This window comes from Mycosarcoma maydis, chromosome 9 (assembly GCF_000328475.2).
Source record: "Mycosarcoma maydis chromosome 9, whole genome shotgun sequence".
Taxonomy (NCBI): Eukaryota; Fungi; Basidiomycota; class Ustilaginomycetes; order Ustilaginales; genus Mycosarcoma; species Mycosarcoma maydis.
In genome coordinates this window covers 607,537-633,538 of record NC_026486.1, presented here as the reverse complement: position 1 = coordinate 633,538, position 26,002 = coordinate 607,537, and the positions used below count along the sequence as shown (strand labels likewise).

The 26,002-nt window shown below is 53.9% G+C and overlaps 9 protein-coding genes and 1 non-coding gene across 10 annotated transcripts; 7 read left to right on the top strand and 3 right to left on the bottom strand.

The window, feature by feature from the left end:
* Positions 1 to 2,284: 2,284 nt before the first annotated feature.
* On the bottom strand, positions 2,285 to 3,363 carry UMAG_03604 (uncharacterized protein; the record flags this gene model as incomplete). Its single annotated transcript, XM_011391726.1, has 3 exons — positions 2,285 to 2,767; positions 2,838 to 3,057; positions 3,281 to 3,363. 3 exons carry the CDS (start codon positions 3,361 to 3,363, stop codon positions 2,285 to 2,287), a joined length of 786 nt encoding a protein of 261 aa, XP_011390028.1.
* A 279-nt stretch (positions 3,364 to 3,642) lies between these two features.
* On the top strand, positions 3,643 to 8,451 carry UMAG_03603 (uncharacterized protein; the record flags this gene model as incomplete). Its single annotated transcript, XM_011391725.1, has 2 exons — positions 3,643 to 4,510; positions 4,940 to 8,451. 2 exons carry the CDS (start codon positions 3,643 to 3,645, stop codon positions 8,449 to 8,451), a joined length of 4,380 nt encoding a protein of 1,459 aa, XP_011390027.1.
* Positions 8,452 to 8,810: 359 nt separating this feature from the next.
* UMAG_03602 (putative Ras-related protein Rab-18) lies at positions 8,811 to 9,512 on the bottom strand (the record flags this gene model as incomplete). Its single annotated transcript, XM_011391724.1, has 1 exon — positions 8,811 to 9,512. The coding sequence occupies one exon, from the start codon at positions 9,510 to 9,512 to the stop codon at positions 8,811 to 8,813; it is 702 nt and encodes a 233-aa protein (XP_011390026.1).
* Positions 9,513 to 10,398: 886 nt separating this feature from the next.
* On the top strand, positions 10,399 to 10,668 carry UMAG_03601 (uncharacterized protein; the record flags this gene model as incomplete). The annotated part of the gene is made up of 1 exon (XM_011391723.1): positions 10,399 to 10,668. The coding sequence occupies one exon, from the start codon at positions 10,399 to 10,401 to the stop codon at positions 10,666 to 10,668; it is 270 nt and encodes an 89-aa protein (XP_011390025.1).
* A 2,589-nt stretch (positions 10,669 to 13,257) lies between these two features.
* UMAG_03599 (putative septin CDC12) lies at positions 13,258 to 14,397 on the top strand (the record flags this gene model as incomplete). Its single annotated transcript, XM_011391722.1, has 1 exon — positions 13,258 to 14,397. The coding sequence occupies one exon, from the start codon at positions 13,258 to 13,260 to the stop codon at positions 14,395 to 14,397; it is 1,140 nt and encodes a 379-aa protein (XP_011390024.1).
* Positions 14,398 to 17,075: 2,678 nt separating this feature from the next.
* UMAG_03598 (uncharacterized protein) lies at positions 17,076 to 18,696 on the top strand (the record flags this gene model as incomplete). The annotated part of the gene is made up of 2 exons (XM_011391721.1): positions 17,076 to 17,236; positions 17,376 to 18,696. The coding sequence occupies 2 exons, from the start codon at positions 17,076 to 17,078 to the stop codon at positions 18,694 to 18,696; spliced, it is 1,482 nt and encodes a 493-aa protein (XP_011390023.1).
* A 286-nt stretch (positions 18,697 to 18,982) lies between these two features.
* Positions 18,983 to 20,587, bottom strand: UMAG_03597 (uncharacterized protein; the record flags this gene model as incomplete). Its single annotated transcript, XM_011391720.1, has 1 exon — positions 18,983 to 20,587. One exon carries the CDS (start codon positions 20,585 to 20,587, stop codon positions 18,983 to 18,985), a length of 1,605 nt encoding a protein of 534 aa, XP_011390022.1.
* A 1,223-nt stretch (positions 20,588 to 21,810) lies between these two features.
* Positions 21,811 to 21,919, top strand: UMAG_16065. The gene is made up of 2 exons: positions 21,811 to 21,847; positions 21,883 to 21,919. It is a non-coding gene; the product is annotated as a tRNA-Leu (tRNA).
* A 366-nt stretch (positions 21,920 to 22,285) lies between these two features.
* Positions 22,286 to 23,353, top strand: UMAG_03596 (uncharacterized protein; the record flags this gene model as incomplete). Its single annotated transcript, XM_011391719.1, has 1 exon — positions 22,286 to 23,353. The coding sequence occupies one exon, from the start codon at positions 22,286 to 22,288 to the stop codon at positions 23,351 to 23,353; it is 1,068 nt and encodes a 355-aa protein (XP_011390021.1).
* Positions 23,354 to 23,844: 491 nt separating this feature from the next.
* UMAG_03595 (uncharacterized protein) lies at positions 23,845 to 24,987 on the top strand (the record flags this gene model as incomplete). The annotated part of the gene is made up of 1 exon (XM_011391718.1): positions 23,845 to 24,987. The coding sequence occupies one exon, from the start codon at positions 23,845 to 23,847 to the stop codon at positions 24,985 to 24,987; it is 1,143 nt and encodes a 380-aa protein (XP_011390020.1).
* Between the last annotated feature and the right edge of the window lie 1,015 nt (positions 24,988 to 26,002).

Below are 26,002 nucleotides of genomic sequence, written 5' to 3'. Positions count from 1 at the left end.
AATGAAAGCAAGCTTGGTCACCAGAGCGAGATGAACAGCCGGCGTCCCAGAATTGGATATACACGGAAAGCCAAAACCCAGCCGAGCTTGTCCGGAGGATAGTTGGAGCAACGATGCAAGTAACGCTGAACCGCGATGCAGCAGCGGTGGAAACAATGGACACGCGACGAGCGACGCTTACACTGCCGTTGGTGCGCGCAGTCCGGATTCGAGTCTAATCGTGTGCTTATATGAAGTCGGGATGGAAAAAGCGAAAGCCCCGGTAAAAGGAGTTGAATCGATAAGGATCACGTACAACAGCTAAGGCTATCTACCGGCAAGGCGGACTGCGTAATCGCGGCTGTAAACGCTTGTACGCTAGATCCTAGATCCTAGATCACAGACCAAGGATCAGATATCAGAGCTTGAGAGGTTGCTTTCTTGAAAGGATCTTTCCAGACAAGTGAAATCAATGGTCAAATCGAGCGAGATTTTCGGCGTTGAGCAAGCGACGAGATGGAGCAATAAGAAAAAGCAAAGTCGGACGACACGGCGTGGATGATGAGATGCTCCAAGTGTCGATCGTGGTGGCAGGGATGGTGTTGGTAAAGACGAAAGGAGGATCTGATGACAAGCTAAGCTACAAGAGGTATCGTATACAGTCGACATCCGAGCTTAGGTCGTTGTTGCACGGCGAACCGAGAAACGCAACACTGGCCGTCCAGGTGGGCAGCCAACTCGCATCCACCCCGACTTGTCCAGTGCACAATCAGTAACGATAGCTCGAAATTTCGATGCTGACGAGGCCAACACGGCCAACGAGCAGGTCAAGAGTTGTGATTGTCGAGATTGTGGACACTCGTGTGAAGCCTGAGTTAATGAACCTCGATACGGGTTGCTCTCCAACACGGCGACTACTCGCATTTGTCTCCACCGATGCAGCAGCGAGGCCGCACAAACCTGACAAGTCACGATATACCACTCACCACTCACCATTCACGATTTCCGATTCACCAAAATAGATACACATGTAATAAAATTGTAAATGCTCCAAGGCTGTTTGTAAGTTAGCGAACAACCGTGAATTGACGAGAGATTCCCGTCCAGGCCACAAAGATTCACGATTATGCAGTCAAAAGGAGCTTGGTCGGAGAAGCGCCGGACCGACGCGCGTGGGAACCAAAGTCCCGTGTCGCCATCCCCGAACAGAGTCGCACAGCGCTGCTCGACACACGCATTCGCAGTCACGATTCGTGAATATCCAAGTTGGTCTATCTGCTACATTGCCTCAAGCAGAAGAGCCCACTTGCTCAATACCACTCAATCCACCAAGACCACAGGAATACGATCCGTTCCAAGGGGCAATTGCCTCCTACAAAGCCGTCAAGGTTGGCCGTCATGTCAACAAACGAGAGCCCAACGAGACACAAGATAAGGTGCACACCGTGGCTGAGCCCAGTGCCGCTATTTCAGGCCCGGTAGCTGTCAGCAACGTGGTTCAAGAAAGACCTCCCACATGGTTTACAGATCTGCTGTACAATAGCAACCGAGCTTGAACCGTGGTCCAATCAGTTGCTTGAATGCACTTTTCACTTGCACTTGTTCATGCCGGTCAAATGCGAACGGGACCAAGCCAGGTCAGGTCATGGTCGATTTCGCCGACGTGGCTGTTCTGTTCGTCCCGTGCCGTTCGGAGCTGTCTCGTAGATGGCAAGCAAGCCATAGTGCTTGTCATCTCTGTGATTACACCCATGACTGGGGAATGGTTCTGCCGACGACGAGTCCTTTTACCAGTGTACGGAAAGCCACAGCTTACTGACCCCTTAACCCGCCACCAAGTCCTCTCGCGAGCATTGCTTCTGCTTAGGTTTGACTGATCAACGTTCGACCTAGCCATGGTGCGCCTTGAGAATACCCACATGCTTGTCGCCTTCGCATATGCTTTGCAGTGCTGAGACTTGGTTTCAGCCACTCGTCTACTCTCAGCGCACAAGTCAGCCAACTTTGCTTCGTCCATGCCTTCACGATTCACAATTCGCGATTCGTGATTCGAACAAGGCTGATCTTGTGTTTGTTTGCGGGGACGAAAAAGCAACGCGACCGAGCAATTGCCGATTTAGGAGCGGGAGCATTTCGGTGCCTCGTCGGCGCGCGCTTGGCGCCACTGGCCAAGACTCACAATTGGAGCTCACGGAGTCGAGCTTGACCTACCAAACCGTGTGGGTCGCTCGAGCATTTCGTACCCCTTCACTAGCAACTTACAATAGGTTGCCGATTTGCGGGGTACGTGTACGAGAGGCTTCGTTCAAGCGCCACCTAGCATGCAGTCAAACCCGTCCCGCAGTTTCTTGGATCTCGATGTGAAAATAGTTCCTCCGGAGTGTCGCCGCATCAGCGCTCGGAGCATCTCTCGGGACAGAGCATACTGGCGTGTCGCATCTAGCAATTGACGAACCAAGACTGGCCAATAACCGTGAACGTGTGGCAGAAATAACCGTTCACACAAGGTTTCAGTGCGATCTATCGGGATGCTAAATGGATGGCATCGAGCGATGCAAACGTGTAGATCGATCGATACGCCGTTCCACCTGAATGGTCGATCGCCCCCGATGCTAGCCTGGTCCAATGACGCGACGGGTCTATTTTTAGCTCGAGTTAACATATTCTTTTTCTGCCGATGCGGCCGGGCGGGTCCAAACCGACGATCATAGCAGCTTGCTGCACAACGTTCGTCATCCTGCTTGCTTGCTTGGTTGGCTACGGACACTTGAATTGACTGACAAGATGCCTGCGTTCCATTCGTGATACCTCGCTTTTGCTTTTGGGATGCGCGTTTCCTAGGCGCCAAGTCAACTTACACAGGAATCCTGCGGCACCGCGCGACTTAGCTTTGCTGGGATGCAAAGATTCTGTGGAGTGTTCAAATGCCAGTCAGCAGCACCCAACGGCAGGGGCGTACAAGCGATGCATCCGCATTTTGTGATGCGTGATTCGTGATTATCCTCGTTCCAGATCCGTCCCTCATTGACAGTGACGAGTATGTGCGTAGTCTCGAGAAACAAAGGCGTTAGTGATTCACTTCACAGATCACTTTAGTTATTCCTAATCACGAATCGTGAATTTATGAACGAGTAGGCCAGCCAGCCCCCACTCTCGATTCGTGTTCGTGAGTCGTGGTTGTTTTGCATTGTTCCAAGGCGTGAGGCGCACTTTGGTCTGCATGACTGTCATCGTCCGTGTTTGCGAACAATTCTCGATTCGCTCTCTTCTCCTCGGCTCTGTGCTCGCCGTCTTGACTCACGACTCTTCGGCCTCGTCGCCTTCCATCCGCTCTACTTCTTCTTCATCCACGTTTGACTCCTTTTCCATCCTCGATCCACCCATTTTGCCAATTGCGAGGTGATCAGGCAGCCCATACCCTTCCGTTCGATCAACTATACCATCCCTTCCCATCCCTTCCCATCCCTTCCCATCCCATCTTAATCGTGGATACCCGAGCAGTAATCAGGCTTCGCTTTCGTATTAACTCCACCCGACCCGTATTTCATCCGCCTGGCCATAACGCTCATCAGCCATCTACGCCTCATCCACGTTAGCTGTTCACGCTTCGCGGTCTCTTCCACCTATCCTTAATTCGCGTTTGCTGTCTGAAATTAGCCCATCATGTCGTACGCGCCGCAGGCCATTCACTCCAATCTGTCCCGGCCGCACCCCACCGACTCGAGGTTGCTCCAAAACCTCATCAAGGGCGAAAAGAGCTACATCGATAACCTCGCCGCTTCGTCCATCTCTGCTTATGCAGCTGCCAGTGCGCTCGCAGCCTGGGGAACCTCGGAAGCTCCGGATATCTCGAAAGCAGCCCAAGCGCTCTCCGAGATCCTCGGAACCGTGGCAGATGCCCAGCGTACTCACGTTCAAGCTCTCGAAGGCTACCGCAGCGCGCTCAAAGATGTGCTCGATCGCGAACAGAGCATTCGATCCGTCGTACGCGACCGCGATATCCTCGTCGGCCGCCTCATCAAGGCTAGCAAGAAGAAAGTATCCAAGAAGGATTCAGGCGTCAGCCAAGAGGACAAGATGGACAAGGTCAATGCAGCTCAGCGCGAATTGCACGCATGCGAACAGGTGCTTGCCAGCGAAGAAGCCGCTCTGGTAGGTGTCAAGCGACGCACCTTCAAAGAAGCGCTCACCATGCGCATGAAAACCATGGGTGACGCCGGTGCTGCCACTGTTGAAGCAGCCAAGGAGGCGATTCTGCTGCTCGACGATTTTGACACCCACGGTCCCTTGCTCCAGGCCACTGGCGGCGGTCAGTACGAAAGCATGTACGCTGATGCGGGCATCGAGACGGGCGCTTACGACAACCAGGCGCTCGAACAAGGCTACTACGCCGCTCAGCAGAATGGCGCACCCGGCTTACCCCCGCAGAACGCCTACGCCGACGAATATGGCCTTCACGGCTCCCCTGTCGCTGGCGACGGCGCCAATCTCACCCGTGACGAACAAGGTCAATTCCACAAGCATCTTCAAGGTAAGTTGCCGTGCTTGCATTGTGTGTCGCTATATGGCTATGTCGCTGCGTTCTTTCCTTCCCAGGAAAGTGCCTTCTTGCAGGTGATGGCCTTGGTGGCCTTCTGGCTTGCTGTTGACCGATCTATCAACTCCGACCTCTTCGATCCTCTCGGTGTTTCTCCTGACCGCGGACGCTGACACGATTTTGCATTTGCCGTGATTTTCCTCGGCCATCTCCACCTGGATTTCGCCTATTTCGCCTATTTACTTTCGCCCCGATCTGCGCCTCGACTGCACGGATGCCAAATTTATAATTACTTTCAATCGGATCGACTGCTCCGCTCTCGCCTCTGCATGTTTTGTGCACCGTCTGTCACCCCACCTTGCCATCCGCATTCGCATGTTCGCTCCACCTCTATCTTGCCTTCCCGTTGCTCTCACTCAACAGGTCACGCCCATCGTCATCCACAGCATTTCGACGGAGCATCCGTCACGCCATCCCAATCCGCAAGCCAGGTCATCGATCACGACCGCTCGCACATCCCACTCGGCCAGCGCTACACTTCGCACTTTGAAGACGTCGAGGAGCACGACGGTGTGCCTTCGGACACCGATAGCGAAGAAGACTATCGCCGTGCGTTCATCGAGCCTCGTTTACGTATGCCTGCTCCGCATGAACTCGGCGTAGCAGCAGACACGCACGACTCCTTCATCCCCCAAGCGCCTGTCAACGGTTCCGCGCCTCCCCCTCCGCCGCGCAAGGACGACGACGCTGCCGGGCGTGTGCCCATGCCTGCCGTGCCCACTGCACCTCGATTCGATGTCAATCACGTTCGCGGTCACAGCCAGGACACCAGCACCGACAAGGGCTTCAACCCCGCCAACGCCCAATCCTGGAGCAGCCAGCAAGGTGGGGGTGCCCCGTACAGCCCTCCGCGGTACTCCATGTCACGACGCAGCATCGATTCCGAAGGTGGCTATGGCCACCAGCGAAAGTCGAGCAACTCGCTCATCGGAAAGATGAGCCGCCTCTTCAAAACTGACATCCGCAACGGCGCCCTCGCTGAGGACGAATCACACAGCGGCGGCGGCGGCTGGAACACTCGTACGTCGGCCAACGTCGAGCAAGAGAACGAGCGACGCCGTTTCACCTCACTTCGACGTGCAGAGCCCGACAGCTCAGACGAAGAGGACGAGCGTGAGGTCTTCCGCAACGTCAACCAACAGCGTCCAGGCTGGGAGGCGAATGCCAACAGCGATGTCGGCGGTAAGAAGCCCATCTCTCGCATCTTGCCCGGTCCAAAGAGCAATCGAGTCCACGAAGCAGAGCAAGCCGAGATCGAGCGCATCCGCGCTTCGGTCGTCGGCGGCGGCATTGGCGGCGCCACCCCCAACAAGCCTATTGACAGAGCTGACAGCACAACTACTGCCACCAAGAAAAAGAAGAAGAAACGTCCTCAGGCCGGTAGCGAGGTTGGTACTGCCCCCACGCGCCCTTCGGCCAGCTACACTGTCTCAGGCGATCTTTCGTCTCTGCATGGCAACGTGGCAGCCGCTGACACGAGTGCTCGTCCAGCTCTCTCGCGCAGCTCCACCCTGAAATCCACCAGCTCCAAGAAGAAGAATCGCGCTAGCATCGCCAGCACCGGTCTTGTCGGTGGCAACATTTTCAACCCCAATGCCGGCAAGTACGGTGCCGACTCGTGGATCAAAAAACCAGCAAGTCAGATGACCGCTTACGAAGCGGTGGCCATGGCGGGTGTCGTTCCTAAAACGGCCGCCCCCAAGGAAAAGCCGGCTGCCACTACGCCAGCAGCAGCATCAACTGCTCCCCCTTCGCTGGCGCCCCTTCCAGCTACTCCTGCCGCTGGAAACACTTCGCGCCCCCCTTCAGTCATGTCGTCGGCTAGCCAAAAGCCGCCGCTCAAGTCGGCACTCAAGACCCCAGCTCTCAGCCGTAGCAACAGCACCGCCAGTGCCAAAGCGACCCCCCTGTCGCCCACAAAGAAGTCGGCCGCTACTCTTCCCACAGCAACGCTGGGTACCCCGGGAGCTCCGATCAAATCTGCACTCCGCCATGATATTACTCAGAGTATCAGAGCTGAGCCTACCCCTCAACCCAAGATGGGGCCCATCCCGAAGGCACCAGCGCCCGTCACCTCGACACCTCTTCCAGAGACTGTAGCTCCGTCGAAGCCTGCTGTGGAAGAGCAGAGGGCAGCAACAGCAGCCGCTGCTCAGGCACCTGCAGCTTCGCAGCCCGCCGTGAAACAGCCGTCGATCACGGCAAAGGTCGCCGCCCCGGTTGAAACCGCTGGGACAGTCAGATCAGCAGCGCCACAGTCGGTGCTCAGCATCGAAGAGGATAAAGGCTTTGACGGCACTGGCCGACTTGACGTTCCTGTCGGTGCTGGTGAGGCACAAAGTGCCGTACAGGATGCAAAGTCCATCGCCCTGCAGCCCAAGGTGGCTATGCCCAAGCTTGAGATGCCAAGCTCCGAACCGTTCTCGGTCTCGTTTGACGGCTCACGCCGCGGCTCCGCTGTGACGAATGAAAGCGCTGCTGACGAAGTATTTTTGACGCCAGGCGCCGAGCAAACGTACAAAGCCTTTATTCAAGAGCACGGCCAGTCTCCGTCGATCGAAAGATCTGCCAATGCCACGCCTCTTGGAGTCAAGCAAGCCGACGGTGTCGCCAGGTTGACGGATCGCAAGGTCAAAATCGAGCCTAGCCGTGTCTATGGTACAGGTGCGCCCGAGGTGAGCGACACTTCTTCCGAAGAAGCTTCGCCCATCAAGCCTTCTTACGACGCCGAGGAAGGGGCACAGAAGGCTTTGCAAGTACAAGCCTCCTCGGCTCTAGCTGATCCCACGCATCAGCCTGATGCAAGCTTGCAAGGCCTCTCTGGCACCCCTGTCGCCGGCGCTGCACCTGCTCTGGCGGTGGCGTCGCTTTCCCCGATGAAAGCGAACAATGCCTCCTCGTTGGCCATGGCAAAGGCGCCCAGCGACAATGGCAGCGTGGTCAGCCGCCGAAAGAGCGTTCGCATGGCGCCCGATGTCAAGCTTCCTCCTGACACGCCAACCGATGTAGAGACGCCCCGCGGCACCGAACACAGTGGCAAAGATCCAATCGCTGCTCGCGGCTCACAGCTAAGCAGCCGCATTGCTCCTCCTCCTCCGGCGCCGGCCAAGGCAACTAAGGAAGCTGGCCCTATTGATCTTGGCGGTGGCCGACAGACGACGAGCTGGACCAGCCGTGTTCGTGATACGGTGGACAGCAGCAGCGACGAGGAGGATGCCGACGACGACGGCTATTCGAGCGCACGTAAGGCGTTCGGGTCTGCTAGTCGAGATTGGGCGGAAGCAATGGGAACTGTCAAGCCAAAGACGAAAAAGACGGCCGGTGATACTGGCTCGGTGCGATCAGCATCCAAGAAGACGTCAGCTGCCAAGGCAAGTGCATCCAGCAATGCTGCGGCTACCGTTGCTCCTGTGGCTCCGCCACCCTCGATCGGATACGTGCCTACAGCACCAGGCCCGATCTCATCGACGCTGTACACTGCCAAAGCACCAGGGTCGTCGGTAGGCGTCGGAGCGAGCCAAGCAGTACCATCTACGTCGATGTACTCGGTGACTGCGCCTGATTCTGTGGTCAGTGGAAGCGCTCTTCCATCGGGTGCTCCGACTGCTGCGAGTGCAGCTCCTGTTGCCAACACACCGACTGGCACTCGAGCTGGCGCTACCGCTGCTACCGTCCCTGCGCCGCTCACAGCATCGAACCTCAATGCTCTAGACAGCAAGGACCGGCCAGAAATGCCGCCGGTCCCCGTCGCTCCACCCGCACAAGGCCAGACCACCATCAGCGTCCCCACCGCTCCACCCCCGGCCATCTCTGGTAAGGCGGCCAGCTCCGTCAGCAAGAGCGGCTTCTTCCGCAGATTCAAGCGCAACAAGTAACGTAACCCTCTCTCGTTTTCCTTTCTTTTAGTCAACATCAAATTCACACTCTTTGTCTCATATTGCATGGATCACATTTTTGTTTTCTGTATGTAGGTTCGTTGGGAATCCGTTGGTCTTCTGCGCGGCACCAAGTCATGAGTGGAGGGTGTGACTGAGTGTAGACACTTTTCGCACACTGACTAAGGGGGGATTCGATCAGGTGAGGCATAGCTGGTATATACGAAGAATGAGATGCGAGACTAGACTATCTACATGAGTGGAGAGAGAAGGGGGAGGCAGTGTGGGTAGTGCTGGAACTCGGACAAGGACGATCCGAGAAGAGGCTGCGTGTGTGTGGTTTGGCAAACAAGACAAGATCAGCAACTGCAGCTATCTCTGGCAACGCCCAAGCCGTATCCGACATAGCCAGTGGGATCTGTCAACGAGATGTTGCCTCGACTGCTGTCGGCTGCATGAGCAGCTGGCGCGCCACCTGGCATCCTGTCGCCTGGGCGTCTCTCGCCTGGTGCCGTTTTTTGCCACAAGCTCGGGGTCGAGATGATCCGATTCACCAGTTCGTCGAAAGCGCCATTCACGCCCACCCCTTTCTTCGCGCTACATTCTACAAACAAACACCCCATCTTTTCCGCAAACTCTTGCCCTTCCTTTGTGGTGACCACTCTTGAGAACTCCTTGTCCACTTTGTTTCCTACAATCACTTTCACCACGTCGTCACTAGTGGTAAACGTCTCCAGCTCGTTGAACCACGTTGGAAGAGCGTCGAACGTGTCTCGTTGAGTAACATCGTATGTGATAATAACACCTTGAGCACCACGATAGTAGCTGGATGTGAGCGTACGAAATCGTTCTTGGCCCGCAGTATCCCAGATGGACAATTTGAATCGTTTTCCACCCACTTCGATGCCTTTGATTCGGTAGTCGACGCCGATCGTCGCAGTGGTCTCTTCCGGCGAGAGGAATTCGTCGTCTGTGAAGCGCAGGAGCAACGACGACTTGCCTACCGACGATGCCCCTATGAGAAGAATTTTGAGCGTTGGGACGTCATTGGAGGACGACATTGTTGCTGCTACGGTTGCGTGCGAAAAAAACGGCTCCGAGCCCTGGATGTAATGTCAATGAAAACAACTAGCCGTACCGATCCGAACTTAGGCGGAGAGCGACCGAGATGATGAATTTGGCGATTTCAGTTTTACGAAGGCCAGTGTTAGCGCGCTAGCTCGCAGTGATATAGTCGATAGATGGATGGTGTTAGAAATGTAGGAATGGTAGGGAAGCAACGTTCAGGTGGAGAGCGGATTCTAATGACAACTACGAACCGGATTCAATATTCCAAGCTGCGCAGTTTGCGAGCGGGTGAGCAGGTGCATGTACAGTTAACTTACACATTGCATGTGAGTCGGTATTTGCGATTTTGCCGCTTTCGCTTCTGTTTTTTGGGTCAGCCACTGCCGCCCAAAGTCACGCCTGAAAGGCGTCATGTGGAGGTTATGGGTTGGGTCAGGTCTCGAGTTGTTGCTGGGCTACTGACTGTTGCATCTTAGGGTGTAACATAGCCGCACAGTTAACCGACACCTGCTTATCGCACGAAAGCTCGCATGTGATCTGGCATGCTTTTTTTTCCTGTTGTCACATGAATTTTGAGGCCGCAGTCACGAGGCGAAGAGAAATTGCTGCCAGTTTTTGTGTTGGCAATCAAGTTCAAGTTTACCTTCTTGACTCCCCTCATCACCTCCATATACCCGGCCCCTCTTCGTCCAGGACGGAAGGTCACCACACTCCTCCAACACACATGACAGCCCTGTCTCTCTGACTTCAGAGTAGCCATTTTATTGGTCTGCTTCTGTCACGCTGAATTCGGGAGCTCTTCTCCATTGGTTATCGACCTAGTTAAGCCAGCGCCCGGCGCACAGGTGGCGACCTGCAAACGTAGCACCACTTTGCATCATGCCGGTCTCTTTCTACGATGAGATCGAGCTTGAGGACATGTCCTATGACGACGAGAAGGACGTGTTTCACTATCCTTGCCCCTGCGGCGACCGCTTCGAGATCACGCGCCAACAGCTCAAGGACGCTGAAGACGTCGCTCGGTGCCCAAGTTGCTCGTTGATCATCCGAGTCGTGTTCGATCCTATCGATTTCGAGGACGGCGATGAAGACGAAGCGCCAGTGAACACGATCGACGTGGCTAGCCAGGCTGTCGCTGCAGCTGCGTGATCAACCCTCTTTCTCAACGCGACAAAAGGTAAGCATTTTTATGTATACGAGCAGCTCAAATTCTCCACAGCAAAGACGTATGACAACACCAGAGGCACACAGAGCATGTCGGGCAACTCTTGTGACCAAATCCGAAGGATTAGACTTAACTTTTCAGTTCTGCTTCCGAATAGAGACTTCGCAATCTCTTGTGGACAACTTATACCATACCAAAACCTTTTATGACGCTTGTGTCGGATCGACCACTTGTATCCGACAGACGAGATGGGGTCGCTGGTTACAACGGCAGTCTCTGGCTTGTCTCTGCCGCGTTGTCTTGTCTTATGCTGTCTGGTGGGGCTCGAGTAGACTAGCAAGCAGAACAGCGTTGCTGACTTTGCCCATTTTGCTCAAACCCTCTGTAGAATTCGGCAACATGCTTCTGCACGCGGCTTGTCCCCAGCATCAAGTCCTCTCCGCTTACTCTTCACGAGGTTAGTAGCGCTTTCCAACCTAGCTGCCACGCCCTCGCGCTCGGTCTGGGCCTTTCTCATGATTAAAACTAGTTTATCCATTCTCTGAGGGGGTGGGGTGTCTGCCGAAGTCTGGGCTCGGCGAAAGTTTGGTCTTTTGTCCTTCCTTGCGGAAGTTTTGATGAAATGCCTGCTTTGTTCCAGACTCCACCTTTTCGACTCCTCTTTTCGAGCTTCGTTGCTAGCAGGAGGACGCTAGGTGCGTTTAGGCCGCTGTTATTGCTTCAGTTCCATGTCGATTAACTCGCTCCGGCGGCATGCGAAAGACATCGAGTTGGTGATCTCGGTGTGAAGCCTTCGCGCTGTTCTTCTGTTAACAGCGTTGTCTTGAATCGCAGTGTCGGAAAGGTGCGTTGCAGCCCCGACCGTCCGTAGATGTATTCGTATCTTCTCTATGAACCCATCGCTCCTCCATCAGCGATGTCTCTTTCGCAAAGTGTCGACGGAAGGTCGAGATCGACGCGACCCATGGGAGCAAGGGCACTGACCATTTGATTGTCTTGGTCGTTTGCCTCTGAAACCAGCACTGCAGCTCTATGCTTTACGCGCCCCGCATCACAAACGCCGATCAGGCGGCTTGCAACGAACACTTGTCACACTCACCTGTAAGTTACCTTTCGATGCGCTGACACGTGTCAACGACGTTCCATACGGATCCGATCTGTTCTTTACCTGCCTTTCGCCTTGGGTCGAGGGACAAGACGCGAGAGAACAGAATCCGGTCTGGTCTTCGGGCTTTGATGAACGTATTTCCCATACTCTTTTCTACCGAGCTGTGAGCCTACGCAGTGGCTGGGCTGAGATCGCTTTGCTCAAAACATGCATCACCAACTGAGCCCTTTCTTACCGAATCGTGCGACGCATTCTGGCATGTCAAGAGGTACAAGTTCGCTGACATGGAAGCTGTCCTTTCTTGTATTCTTGCTTCGCTCTGCAGATTTTCCTAGTTCAATTGGCGAGCCTTCGCTACTAACTGGATCAGCATCTCGTCTAGCATTGCATTCCTGTACATCACCATCAATCGCATCTATGTAGCATTTATTGTATTCAAGATTACCACGTTCGCGTCTGTGGACTGCAGCCGTCTGCCTTTGGCGGCTTTGTTTGTATCAAAGTCAAGTATATGAATCACCAGCCTGCCTCATGGCCGTGCTTCGACAAACGCAGTGTGCAGTTGACCGTTCATAGGAATAGGAGACCGACAAGCCACGGGTGACTGACGAATCAATCGGGAGATCGGGCAATCGGTCGTGAGTATCCAAGAGACACGGCGTGATCTTAGCGTGGATGCGTTCTTGATTCGTGATATCTGACAGCGCCGCGAGCTAGGCTGAGTTGAAAACTCGACATTGGATAAGTTATATTCACGATTCACGATCCACGATTATTGCTGGAATCGTGGAATAAGTCAACTTAAGTTAGTTACTTGCGTGGTGCGCGGCCAGAATAAGTTAACTAATACAAAGTTCAACTTGCGAAAATTGTAAATGACTATTTGTGTAGTCAGAGTCGTCATGAGTATTATTATACTATTCACGATTGATAATTATCTGTGTGTGAAAATAAGCGCCAGTGAGTGGTGAGTCGTGAGTTGGAAGAGGCAGTGTGTGTGAGAAGGGGGTGAAACACGCACGGACGGACGAGAGGGAGGAAGAAGCAAGGGTGCGTGCGTGTGCTTGGTTTCTTGCTTGGTTGGTCTTTGTGCGCGTGCGTGTGTGTGGGTGGCAGCGAGAGAGACGTGAGGCGTTGAAGCGTTGAAGCGTTGAAGCGTTGAAGCGCAAAGGTACAGCAGCCAACTTGAACGAAAGACTGTGCACGAGCTGCTCAAACGATACGCTGAAAGTCAGCGCATCCAAGACGGCTTCTTGATCACCACCAACCTTGTGTATCATACCCTCGTCTCGTCTGGACATTCCTTGCACGCCGTTCCACCACTTGGGTCTTTGTTGCAATCGGATACCCTAGATCTCAACTCGTACGCGGTGAAGCAATCGTGACCAGCTGATCCGGATCAGTACCTCGTCTCATTTCAACACCGGATCGTTCCACCTAACACCGTACTACACTAGCCGCAAAGATGGCTACCAACGGCATCGGCATCGCCAACCTGCCCAACCAACGTCACAAGATTGTGGCCAAGGCAGGTGGGCACTTTACGCTCATGGTCGTAGGCGAATCCGGGGTGGGCAAAACGACGCTGATCAACACGCTGTTCAGCACCGAGCTCGCCACGGGCAAGGACCACACGCGACGCCACACGAAGCAGCTCGACAAGACGGTGGAGATCGACATTATCAAAGCCGAGCTCGAAGAGAAGCAGTTCAAAGTCAAGCTCACCGTCATCGACACGCCTGGGTTCGGAGACTATGTCAACAACCGCGACTCGTGGACGCCCATTGTCGACTTTATCGACGACCAGCACGAGCTGTACATGCGACAAGAACAGCAACCCGAACGACGCGACAAGACGGATCTGCGCGTCCACGCGTGTCTCTACTTTATCCGCCCCACGGGCCACACCTTGAAGCCGTTGGACATTGAAACGATGAAGCGTCTCGGAACGCGTGTCAACCTGATCCCTGTGGTTGCCAAGGCAGACACGTTGACTCAGACCGATCTGGCCGTGTTCAAGCAGCGTATCCGTGAGGTGATCTCGACGCAGAACATCCGCGTCTACTCTCCACCTGTCGAGGTCGACGATGCGGCTTCTGCCGACCATGCCAAGCTGCTCATGTCGGCGATGCCGTTTTCCATTATTGGCAGTACCGACGACGTGCGCACCGGCGATGGACGCGTTGTCAAGGGACGCGAGTACCTCTGGGGTGTCGCTGAGGTGGAAAACGAAGATCACTGTGATTTCAAAAAGCTCCGTTCGCTCCTCATTCGCACACACATGCTCGACCTGATCAACACCACCGAAGAGCTGCACTATGAAAACTACCGCCAGGCACAGATGGAGACGCGCAAATTCGGCGAACCCAAAGTCAAGAAGCTCGACAACCCCAAGTTCAAGGAAGAGGAGGAGATGCTCAGGAAGCGCTTCACCGAACAGGTCAAATTGGAAGAGGCCAGGTTCAGACAGTGGGAGCAACACCTGATTGCCGAAAGGGACAGGTTGAACAAGGACCTCGAGACCGCCCATAGCACCGTCAAGGCGCTCGAGGCCGAATTGGATGCTTTGCAGAACGGCTACGGTCGTGGCTCGCAGCGTCGTTGATCGTTTACGTGCAACTCGCTCCCAACCAGAAGTTCGTGTATCGTACTGTGTTTCTCGGTACGTGTTGTAATTCGATCAGCCTTAAGAAAGTCGTACGTGGTGAGCCAGTTTGAGTGGCGCATGTGGTTGCAGCGACGTGCAGAGCGACAGCGACAGAGTCGAGACAAGACAAGAGCATCTTGGTGTGTGCATCCACCGAGGTTCAGCATGGCAGTATCAACAATCAAGGCTACGCCAACCAGAACGTATCCGCAGATCTGTCTAAGCATGGTGGTTGTGCCCGGGGTGATGCTTGGCTAGCTGTATATTATAATGGGTTGATGCTGGTGCTAAACCTGCACGACGGTATGGTTGTTGCGCCATTCACGGCCCACGGCCCACGGCCCTGGCAACGGGGTCTAAGTTGCACATGCTAGCCACTAGACTAACGCGCTATTTAGGGTACTGATCTCGGATAGCCCGGTCGACTCGGTCTCGGCCGACGGTCTTTCCGGACCAGTGAGAGGGACGATAGACAAGGTGAGCTCAAGGTTCAGATCAGGGCAGTGGTCGTTCAGGCTTTGTGCGGCGACGGGATAACGATGTTTGGGCCATGTCGAAGAGGAGGTGAGTAATTTGGCGGAATGTTTCTGGCACAAGTGGTGTCTCGGTCCTAGTTGAAGAGCCGAAGCTCACAGTCGAACCAAATAGGACACCGTGCAAGAATGGCAGGGCGCTGTCAATTCAATCGAACTTGCTGGTCTCATGCCATCAGATGGTGGCTAGGCGTAAAAGCATGGCCTCGACCCACTTAGCCCGAGTAGCCGTGGTACAGAAGCTTGCTGCGGCAGACTTGGAAGAGCACGTCGGTACCGCCAACAATTTCCAAGGGGTGCTGTTGCCGTGAGTATGCAAGGTGAAGCAAACTTGGAGCACCAAGGCTGGACCACAGTTTGTCCGCAGACTGGCGGTCAGCACTCGAGTCGCTCTCGCGGATCACATGGAACCGGCTTGAAAAAATGTCACGAATCGGCTCTTGGACGCGAATCGGCTCTTGGACGTTCTGCCAACCGCACGTCATGTACTATCCGAGCCCAATTGCGTCATGAAAAAGGTTTGGTCCAGGTGACATCGAGCTTCAAGGGGCATTTCAGGATGGGCATGAGGTAGAGGCGAAACAAAGCCTCGGTCTTTTCGGCCATCACGACTGTGGTGATTGGCCGACGCTGCTGCACTGACCGATAGAATCAAGTACTGCTCGTGTCGGAGTATCAAGCGGGTACGAGCGACGGGTGACGACGAGAAGCTGATTGGAGCTGACAAAGTACAGACGAAGCGAGTGGCCCTAAGCGTCTATTTGTAGGCCGAGCATCCCGCACATTATCGAGCAGGCAGCTCAGTTTGAGATGCGCTGCACCTGTAGATATGGATCACGAACGAAAAGCTTTGATCGGGACGACCAACCTGAAACAAGTTGATCGAGACAAGCGCGCAAAGTGGACCGACGTGCAGACAAGCACCAAGTTATCAACTTTTCCTTGACACACGCCGTAGCTGAGAGCGTGTACGGCGACCTATACGACCTGGACAGCTGTCGCGCTCAGCCGTGAGCCGTGAGCCGTGAGCCGTGAGCGTCATGAAATATAATCACGAATATTCACTCGTGACTCGTGACTATTGGGGTTTCTGCCGCGTCTTTGGTGCGCTACTTCGTGCTTGTATGGCTCTGTGCAGACATGAGAGGGCGAAATCAAGAATACGAATCGAATCACAATCACAATGTGAATCACAATCGAATAGCCTTGACACAGATATTCGCGATTCCTAAGGAAACTATTCGTGAATTACCAATCACGAATAATAATTCCAGTCACGAGCACCGAGTCAGAGTCGTGAGTCTTGAGTGTCAGCGCTGATTATTTGTCCTGTCCCTCACGACTCGTGCTCGATCGAGAGGCAGAAGGAGAGCGCCAGTTTGGCTGACATGGCTGCAATCGTGAATCTGAGATCGTGAATCGTGAATCGTGAATCACAATCCCAACGCGGTAATCACAGCCATTTGACGCACACACGCGCGCGCACACAAAGGCACATTCTGTGATTCATGATCCGCCTATGCATCGCTCGTGGCTGATGCACAAGCCAAGAAAGAGCCAATCATTAATATCGTCGGGCTGGCAGTTTCCCTCGTTCGTCTCTGACCGTCATCTCAACCTGATACCATCAGCTTTGTTCGCGTTGTCGTGCATCCATCCATACCGTATATCCATCCGTACACCTGTCACATTTGTTCCATCACGGACAACGCATCAACGAGCTCCCTCACCACCAGTCCTGCTAGCAACAAAAACGCTCAGCGTGAAACCCTCCACTTCATATTGCAAACTTCACCCTTGATCCTCATAGGCCCCTTATCGTCGTTGCACTCGCACACACGCCACCTACGAGCGCACCGTTGACCGAGCAAATCAAAATTAAAATCAAAAACACAACAAAACAAAGTTACAAGCCTTGGCGCATCTTTGTCGAGTTCCTCCATCTTGTCTACTTCGTTTCAGTCTTGGTCCGCATCCAAACGTTCGGCCTTCGCGCATTGCATGCAACCAGCTTCCAGTCTTCCGGTATTACCGTCTGTCGCTCGCTCTCCAGCCTCTCCGAACTTTGCCGTAGCGTAGTGAACACTTGAAAAGCCAAAAGTCATGTCGCTTCAAAACATCTCGAAGTCCGCAGTCCGCGTAGGCAAGAACTACATCAAGGGTTACTCAGATGTACAGGTCAAAGTTCGTGATGCCACATCCAACGACCCTTGGGGCCCCAGTGGCACCCAGATGAACGAACTTGCGCAGCTCTCTTACAACCAGTACGTATCTCTTTCAGTTGAGGCCAAGGGGGGGTGGCACCGCATTTGTCTCGCTCGACAGTAGCATCCCGTACTGACTTTTCCTGCCTTTTATCCTGCGCATGATGATCGCACTCACTCCTACCCGCGCTCTCGCTAGAAATGAATTCATTGAAATGATGGAGATCCTCGATAAGCGTCTCAACGACAAGGGTAAGAACTGGAGGCACGTCTTCAAGTCGCTCACCCTCTTAGACTATCTGCTGCACGCCGGCTCCGAAAACGTGGTCATCTACTTCCGCGACAATATCTACATCGTCAAGACGCTCAAGGAGTTCCAATACATCGACGAGAACGGCAAGGACCAAGGTGCCAATGTACGACAAAAGGCCAAGGACATCACCAACCTCCTCCAGGACGAGGCTCGTCTGCGCGATGAACGTCGTTCACGTTCGCATATGCGCGATCGCATGTCCAACGGCCCAGACGACGATGAGGACGAGAGGAGAATGAAACGCGCAGAACAGGACAGAAACCGTCGTCGTCCCAACAACAATGAGGACGACGAGCTGCGACGTGCCATCGAAGAGTCAAAGCGTATGGCGCAGCAGGAACAGGATCGCATCCGCGCCGAAGCAAAGGACGAGGACGAGCTGCAGCGTGCGCTCGCCCTCTCCAAGAAGGAGGAAGAAGAGAGAATCAAGGCGCTCGAGGAGGCCAACAAGAATGCGCTCTTTGACGACTCGATCAACCTGGACGGTAACAACGCGTATACCCAGAACCAGCAGGTTGATTTTTTTGGCAACCCGCTCGTCGACACTTCGGGATCGCAGAACTACGGCCTCCAGCCGCAATACACGTCGTTTAACCCGTACCTGCAGATGCAAGCCACAGGATATAATCCTTTTCTTCAAAATCAGCTACAGCAGCAGGAGCTCATGCAGCAGCAGTACATGCAACAGCAGCAAGCCGAGTACCAGCGTCAGCTCGAGCTGCAACAGGCAGCGGTGCAGTACCAAAATATGATGACGCAACAGCAGCAGCCGCTCCAACCTCAGCAGACTTCATTTGGATCCAACAACCCATGGCTTCAGTCGGGTCAGCAACAACATCAGCCTCAGCAGCAACAGCACAACGTACCCGTGGGAGATCTCTTCTCCTCTGAACCTACGCCTACACCTGCGCAAGCTGCGCCACAGCCGGCAGCGCAACCATCGGCTCAACCACAACAGAACCGACCGGTGCGCGCCAAGGTCAACGACGATGGCAAGTACAACGAGCTGAACCGCTTGCTTGCACTGGGCGATGGTGTCGACACGTTTGGCAACACGGGTGATATGAGGATGGGCCCCAACATGGCTCAGTACAACCAGATGCGCGCACAAAAGACTGGCATGAATTTCAACGCCAACACCAACAATGGTGGTGCCAGTCAGCAGGGCGGTGCAGGTGGCGATAACAACCCTTTCTTCAAAGTGTGATCTTCAAAGGTGTGATGTTGCGCTCTGTTTCTGTTGTTTGTTCTTGTTGTTTGCCCAGGCACGTGTTTCCTCCTGCAATGTCAATCTAAGATCCACACATATACTCACTTATTTACTGAGTGTCGGAAGCGCATGCTCAGTGGTTGTGGTCTACAGATGAAAGTGGAGAGCTGGGAGGTGAGCTGAGATTGCATGCGAGGAACAAGACGAAAAGAGCGGATGGGCTCGACTTGGGGAATTGAAGATTGCGGATACGCTGATGCGGACCGGTAAAGTTGACTTGACGTTATTTGGCGAGGGGGTTGACGGTGTAGGTGAGTGCGACGGGTTTGGTGGGGTACCTTCTATGTTCGCTCTCCTGGTCGGGGAGGGGTACGTGGTGGGCGGGGTAAGGGGTACCGGTTCGATCGGTCGTTCTGGTATCGGGAAAGTTGAGCAGAAAAGCGGCATGCACAGCTCTGATTTCGAGCTTGGCGAATCTCATGCCCAGACAGATGTGTCTGCCTGCACCCCAGGGCACAAATTCGCCTTCGCGCTTTCCTTCGCCTCGGGCGAACCGTTCCGGGTCGAACTCGAGTGGGTTCTTGTAGATATTGCTATTTCGGTGTGCAGCGGCGAGCCAGAAGCTCACAAATTCGCGGTTTCGAATAGAGTCGTTGCTGATCTTTGTTTCGCCATGCGTGACTTTGGACGAAGTAACGAGTTTGCGTCGAAAGATGAGTGAGATGAGCAGGATGCGTAGGGTTTCGTCAAACACAGTCTGGTAGATAGGCATCTCGCCTTCCCACACATGGATGGGGACGCGCGAGAGTTTTTCTTGCAGCGAGAGCGAGTCATAGTCATCACCACGGTCTTTGGCTGATTTGCGAAAGATGTCGTCGAGCTCGCGCCGAACACGATCGCGCAAATCGGGGCGCGAGCAGAGGAAGATGAGTAGGTACGCGGCGATGCCTGTCGAGTTGATGATGGCAGCGAACAGTCCACCCATAACAAAGTCTTCGATCGAACGCGCCGAAGCGCCTCGATCGATCATCTCCTGCACATAGTCGTTCTCGCGACGACCCTCATTCTTGCGCTGTTGGAGCGTCTTTCGGATTTCGGCCGACATCTTGATGGCTCCGATCCACTTGCGTACCGTTGAAGGCCAGGGTAGCAGTGGAAAGTGGGTAGCCATGAATCCAGTGTTGTCGGCAAACTCCCAGAACGGTCGTTCGAGCGCTTTGACCGCATTAATATCACGTGCGTGCTCCTGTAGTCCGATGAGGAGCACGCTGATCTGGAAGACGAGCGGGTAGATGGTCTTGTGCACGTCCAACTTGCCGTTTTGGCGCGGATAGCTCTCAAAGTTCTGAACGATACATCGGATAATGTCCGGGATGGTCTGCGAGAGTCTCTCGCCGCCGATCGCCTGTTTGAGGTTCATGACAAACCCTTCCGTACCCGCATCGTCAGCAGGTGCAGTTGGCGCCAACCACGAAGGCAACTGCGGGACACCGGCAAACATGACTTCATATCCCTGGTTGAAATTCAAACCTCGATCGTTGAAAAACGTCTTGGCATCCGCACGAACGTCGTTGATGACCGTCAAAATGTGACCACGAGAGTTGAGCCGAAGACCGTGTTTTTTGGGTGGTGTGGTATCCCATGTTTCCGGATCGCCAAACACGGTGCGCAAGAACGTGTTGCGCTGCGAGTAAAGTGTGATCGGACCAAGCCCAGGCAGCAGCGACGAGCGGTACGGCTCGACGGGCGAAGACCGATAGAGCGAGGCAGGTGGGAGCAAGAGTGTGTAGACGAACAGTGAGGCGAGGATGGCGGCCACTGTCCAGAAGATGGGCGAGGCAATCAGTGTACCCTCTGTGGAGATGCTAAACACGTCCGAGGAGCGCATGGTGCAGAGCTGACGGAAGCGTGTGTCTCGTCAAGATCAGCGCAGGGAGCAGATGGTGTCGAGCAGACAAGCAATCGCGCCAAGGGAGCCGGAGCTAGAAGCAACCTCACAAGCAAGACAATAAGCAAGCGAGAGAGCGAGAGAGCGAGCGAGCGATGCACAACGCACAACGCACAATGTACAACATACAACATACAACGCTGATTATCAATGCGTGCTTCCAGACGAGCATGTCACTGGCTACAAGCGTGAAGCTGCAAGAACCGCACTTTGGACGCCGTCTGTGGCTCGAGATCTTGCGCTCCTCGTCTCTGGATGTGCAACCTGAGACCTGTCCAGTCCAGCGACACAATTCAGTCACAGTCTGTGAGTGTGAGTCGCGCGTGTGTATTCCGCTGGAAATCACAATTCACGATTCTGTGATTCGCGAATACAACCCAAACACACGGGTGCGTTGACTGCGAGCGTTACTAACCCTACACAATTCGCTATCTCAGAGCCGGTCGCATGTCGGAAGTTAACTCAAGATCGTTGGTTACTAATTAAAAACAACCCCTTTCGAAGCCGCCTTCGGCTTGATGCCGCGTTGTTGGGGGGGTTTTTTTTCTTTTTCTTTTTTTCTTTTTTGCTTCGTCCCAGCAATTCTGCTTGAATCACGAATCGTAAAGGCCAGACTGGTGTGGAATTCATGATTCTATGTTATCGTTCAAGCAGACACCGAGATGAGCTGATGTTGTCCCTTGGCTTCTCTAACCCTCTAATTGCACTATGTGACAATCGCAATCAGTCGTGAGTGTGTAGTAGTTGCAAACACCAAAGCTTTAAACGAATCGCCGCTTCAAATTCAGTTGATCACCGTACGTCGTCGCCTTACTACGGCGCTGCGTGCAGCTTGGCGCACGCTGAAATGAACAGGTTGTTAAGTTGGGTTTTCCCCAGGCTGTTCGTTCCAAAACCCAGCAACGAACCGTTTTCCTCGCCGAACACTTTCCCCTTGCATCCTCTCTGGCACCTCCGCGAGGTCCGCCCAAAGAAAACGCTGGCTAGCCAACAACGATAATCAGTATCACTACCGTTAGTTACAGATCATTGCGCCACTACGTGTGCGATCGATGAGCCATGGTGAATCACACTCCGCGGATGTTACTTGGATCATTTGCATACAAGGCTCCCTCAGTTTTACTGTATATGTTCGCTTATCTCCTCTCAACTACACATGATCCGGTCGAATGCCCGAGTGGTTATGGGGCTGGCTTCAAGAACATATGATTTCTTGGCCACTGTTATGGCAACACCTCCAGTATTTCCTGGGTTCGAATCCCAGTTCGACCAAACCTTTCTTTTTTTTTATTTTTTTTCCGTTTCTCGTCATCAGTTTGAGTGCTCGCGAGTCAAGAGTCTGTGAGTGTCAATGTGGGGACGATGACTGGCTCTGGCTCGGTCGGCTATTTGGACGCACTCAGCAACCGGACTTGATCATTGGCTCTTGCACGTCAGCCTTTCCGATTCTTCTTGACACCATAAGCTACGCACTCGATCACTCTTCCACATCGACGTATCGGTGGTGCTCAACACAACACGGCGTGCAAACTCCGCCTAGCTGCTCACTAGACCGGGTCAATATTGGCGTTACCAGCTGCTTGCCGGCATTGGAAACCCACGGTTATCCAACACTTTGCACCTGGCTCGGCGTGCAGCATGTATCCACCGCAACCGCCGCTTGCGCGCGTCCGCACGCCCGGTTATGCAGGCTACTCGATCGCATGGTCGCCCTTCTTTGCTCACCGGCTGGCTGTTGCCTCGTCGGCCAACTACGGCTTGGTAGGTAACGGTCGCTTGCACATTCTCTCCCTCTCTCCGCCCGCTTCGTCAGGTCCTGCGTCGCTCACCATCGAAAAGGTATTCGACACTCAAGACGGTCTTTACGATCTCGCCTTCTCCGAGGCTCATGAAAATCAGCTGGTCACCGCCTCGGGTGACGGATCGATCAAGCTCTGGGATTGTGCATTGCAGGAGCATCCCATCCGGAATTGGTCCGAGCACACCCGAGAGGTGTTCTGCGTCGACTGGAACAACATCAACAAGGAGCTCTTTGCAAGTTCCAGTTGGGATGCAAGCGTTAGAATTTGGCATCCAGAACGACCGACGAGCTTGACAGCAATTACGGCGCATACCGGCTGCGTATATGCCTGTGCGTTTTCGCCACATAATCCAGATCTGTTGGCTACAGCGTGCGCGGATGGTCATCTGAGGCTGTTCGATTTGCGCCAATCAACCGCACAGCAGCCGAGTGTAACACTACCCGTGGGCGGTGAAGTGCTCTGTCTGGATTGGAACAAGTATCGACCCATGACCATCGCCACCGGCAGCACAGATCGAGTCATCAAGACGTGGGATCTCCGAAGTGCAACCAACAACACGCACGTCGGTGCACCCGTGACACCGTTGCAGATGGGAACACCGACAGCAGCAATTCTAGGCCACGAGTACGCGATCCGTAAAGTAGCCTACTCTCCACATTCACCTCAGATGCTAGCGAGCGCGAGCTACGACATGACAGCTAGGATATGGGACACCGACGCTGCCGCCATGGCTGGTTTGCACACCGCCCAGCACGCACAACCACCTCCAGCCACCGGTACCATGAGGAAGATTCACGATACACATACTGAATTTGTCGTCGGCGTCGCCTGGAGTTTCTTTCAAGACGGTTTGGTGGCTAGCACTGCATGGGATTCAGAGACGCATCTGTGGACTGCGCCGTAACTGGGCTGCACTTTTGGTTTTAAAGTCAAATCAGATCATGCTTACAGTGTGTACAATCGTGATTGGTGACGTGTGAGCCTGCAAGTCGGCGCTTCAATGCGACGTCGTGTGGGTTACGTTCAGAGATACCTTGTCCAAGCGAAGGTGAGAGCTGCTTGGAACAACGTGTTTCACAGGGTTCACGTTCACGGTTTGGCTCCACAATTCACGAAGCCAAGATCCATCGATATTTGTGATTGTGCGTCTTGAGAGTGGTTGCCGGCTGATTTCTTGCGCCACTTTTTTGTTTGTTTTTTGTTTTAATTTCTGTTTTTGTTCGGCGCGCACGGATGCGAGTGACAAGACACGGACACGGGTTACCTTAGGCGACAATCACGAAGATGTTGGTTTCGTAAGCTTGCGCAACTCGACTTGACTATCATCATCCACGCGCACCGCACCGCACCGCACGCCACTGGAAGGTTTGCCCAAGCTTTCGTCTCCCGTTGACAATGTCATCTTCGGCCATTTCGACGCGTACGAGCGTTGCGAGCGAACCGATCGAGACGACTCGGCTACTTACGGTGGCGCGGCGTGGGTACCATGTGCACTCTGCGTCGGAATCAACCGTCTACTCGCCCGAATCGGATCTGGTGGACATCACCAAAGACAGATACGACCTGACGACGTTCAAGGGGCGTCTGCTCCACTTTGCGTCGGTCACTTCGCCGCTCACGCTTCTGGCAACGAATGCGGAACTTCGAGGTGCGCAAGAGTTGGTTTCGTCGTACGAGGCGAAATTCCCCAACAACCGATCGACGGGCAGCTACCTTGTGACGAGGGGCGAGGCAAACAAGTACTGGAAGGCGAAACAGCTCGTAGATTCTTCGGTACATCCGGATACGGGCGAGGTGATTCTTCTTCCGTTTCGTATGGCAGCATTTGTACCGACCAATTTGCTGGTGGTGGGAGGTATGTTGATGCCCAACCCTTCGCTCGCGTCCATCGTGTTTTGGCAGTGGATCAATCAGTCGCTCAACGTAGCCGTCAACTATTCGAATGCCAACAAGAGCGTCCCGATGAACATGAAGGAGGTCGGAATCGCATATGCTGCTGCCACCACGTCGGCAGTGGCAATCGCGGTTGGCATGTCGCGCGGTGTACCCAAGTTGAAATTGTCTCCGGGCGTTAAAGGCGTGTTGACAAGTCTGGTACCGTTTGTCAGTGTTGCATCTGCCGGAATCGTCAACATCTCGTGTATGCGATGGAAGGAAATCAAAGATGGTGTTGGCGTCTACATCCGAGACGACCAGGGTACGCGTCACAAGATTGGCGATAGCAGCGTCGCAGGTCAACGCGCTGTCGCCATGACAGCCGCCAGCCGAGTTCTCACCAATATCCCAACCCTCATCCTACCCCCTCTCGCCCTACGCGCCCTCCAAAGAGCCAAATTCATCCCCACTTCCGGCTCCCTCACCAGAGCCGTAGATCTCGCCATGATCGGAACTAGCCTGCTCGTCTTTCTACCCCCCGCAATCGCCACTTTCCCCCAAGTCGCCACGGTCAACCCCAAATCGCTCGAATCCAAGTTCCACCACTTGACCGATCCAGCTGGTAACCCCATAGACCGCGTAGAGTTCAACAAAGGCCTCTAAACTTTGCTCTTGTTCCACCGCATTTTTAGTTTTCTTTTTCTTGCTCTCGTTTCTCGTCCATTATCGAGTGGCAAAGCGAAGAGGTAATGTAACGGCTCAATTTTCATATACGATTACATACTTTGTCTACGTGTACAAAGGATCATCTCAAGAACTTTATGCTATCTGAAGAGGTCAATCTCATCACAAATGTACTCTGCAGCTTCCAGAGAGTGTTCTGCCCACACATTCGAGCCGCCAGGGTCTCGGATGACTTCCTTCATGGGTGCTCCTCCTCCTCGGGTCCATTCATACTGTAGACTCTCTCCTGAGCTGGAATACAGACCCACCCTGGTGTCCGAGCCTATGTCAACATCCAAAAGTGATGGCGATGGTGATGGACAACGAGCCCTAGCTCGTTTCTTGCCCTTTGCCTTACGTTTTGGGGACATCTTGGCGGCTTTCTTGCGTGCAACCACGTCCCTAATTTCTTGACTGTTGATGATGCGCGCCTGAGCAATGCGGCTTTGATCGCCTGGGGTTCTAACTTGTCTATACTTAACATAGGCCTGTAGATCTTCAACCTACCGACACAAAAGAATGGCTTCATCATGAAATCGACCTGCTGCCTTCATCATTTTGGACCAAAGATGACGAGATTTGCGTGTAGGACGCTCTGCTGAGCGGATCTGACTTGCCATCGCTACTACTTGCCTCGAATTCTTCGGAGTTTGTGGTGCTGAGCCCGTGATGTGATTCTCCGGAGTTATATCTCTCTGTGGGAGCCTGGCTCATACCGGAGCAGCGGTAACAATATCACAAATGCCGACTGATTTGAACGCGGCCCTTCCAGCTCTTGTTGTGATGGTCTCGTTTGGGATCTTAGCGTAAACTTGCAGGAACTTAGGTTTGGTAACCGAAAGGCCGCTGCTTGCTAGAGACAAGATCTCGTCGCTATACCTCTTCTTCAATGGACCAAAATGGACCAAAAACGGATACGTCCAATGGCTGAAGAAGATGTGTGGTGTGCGGGGGA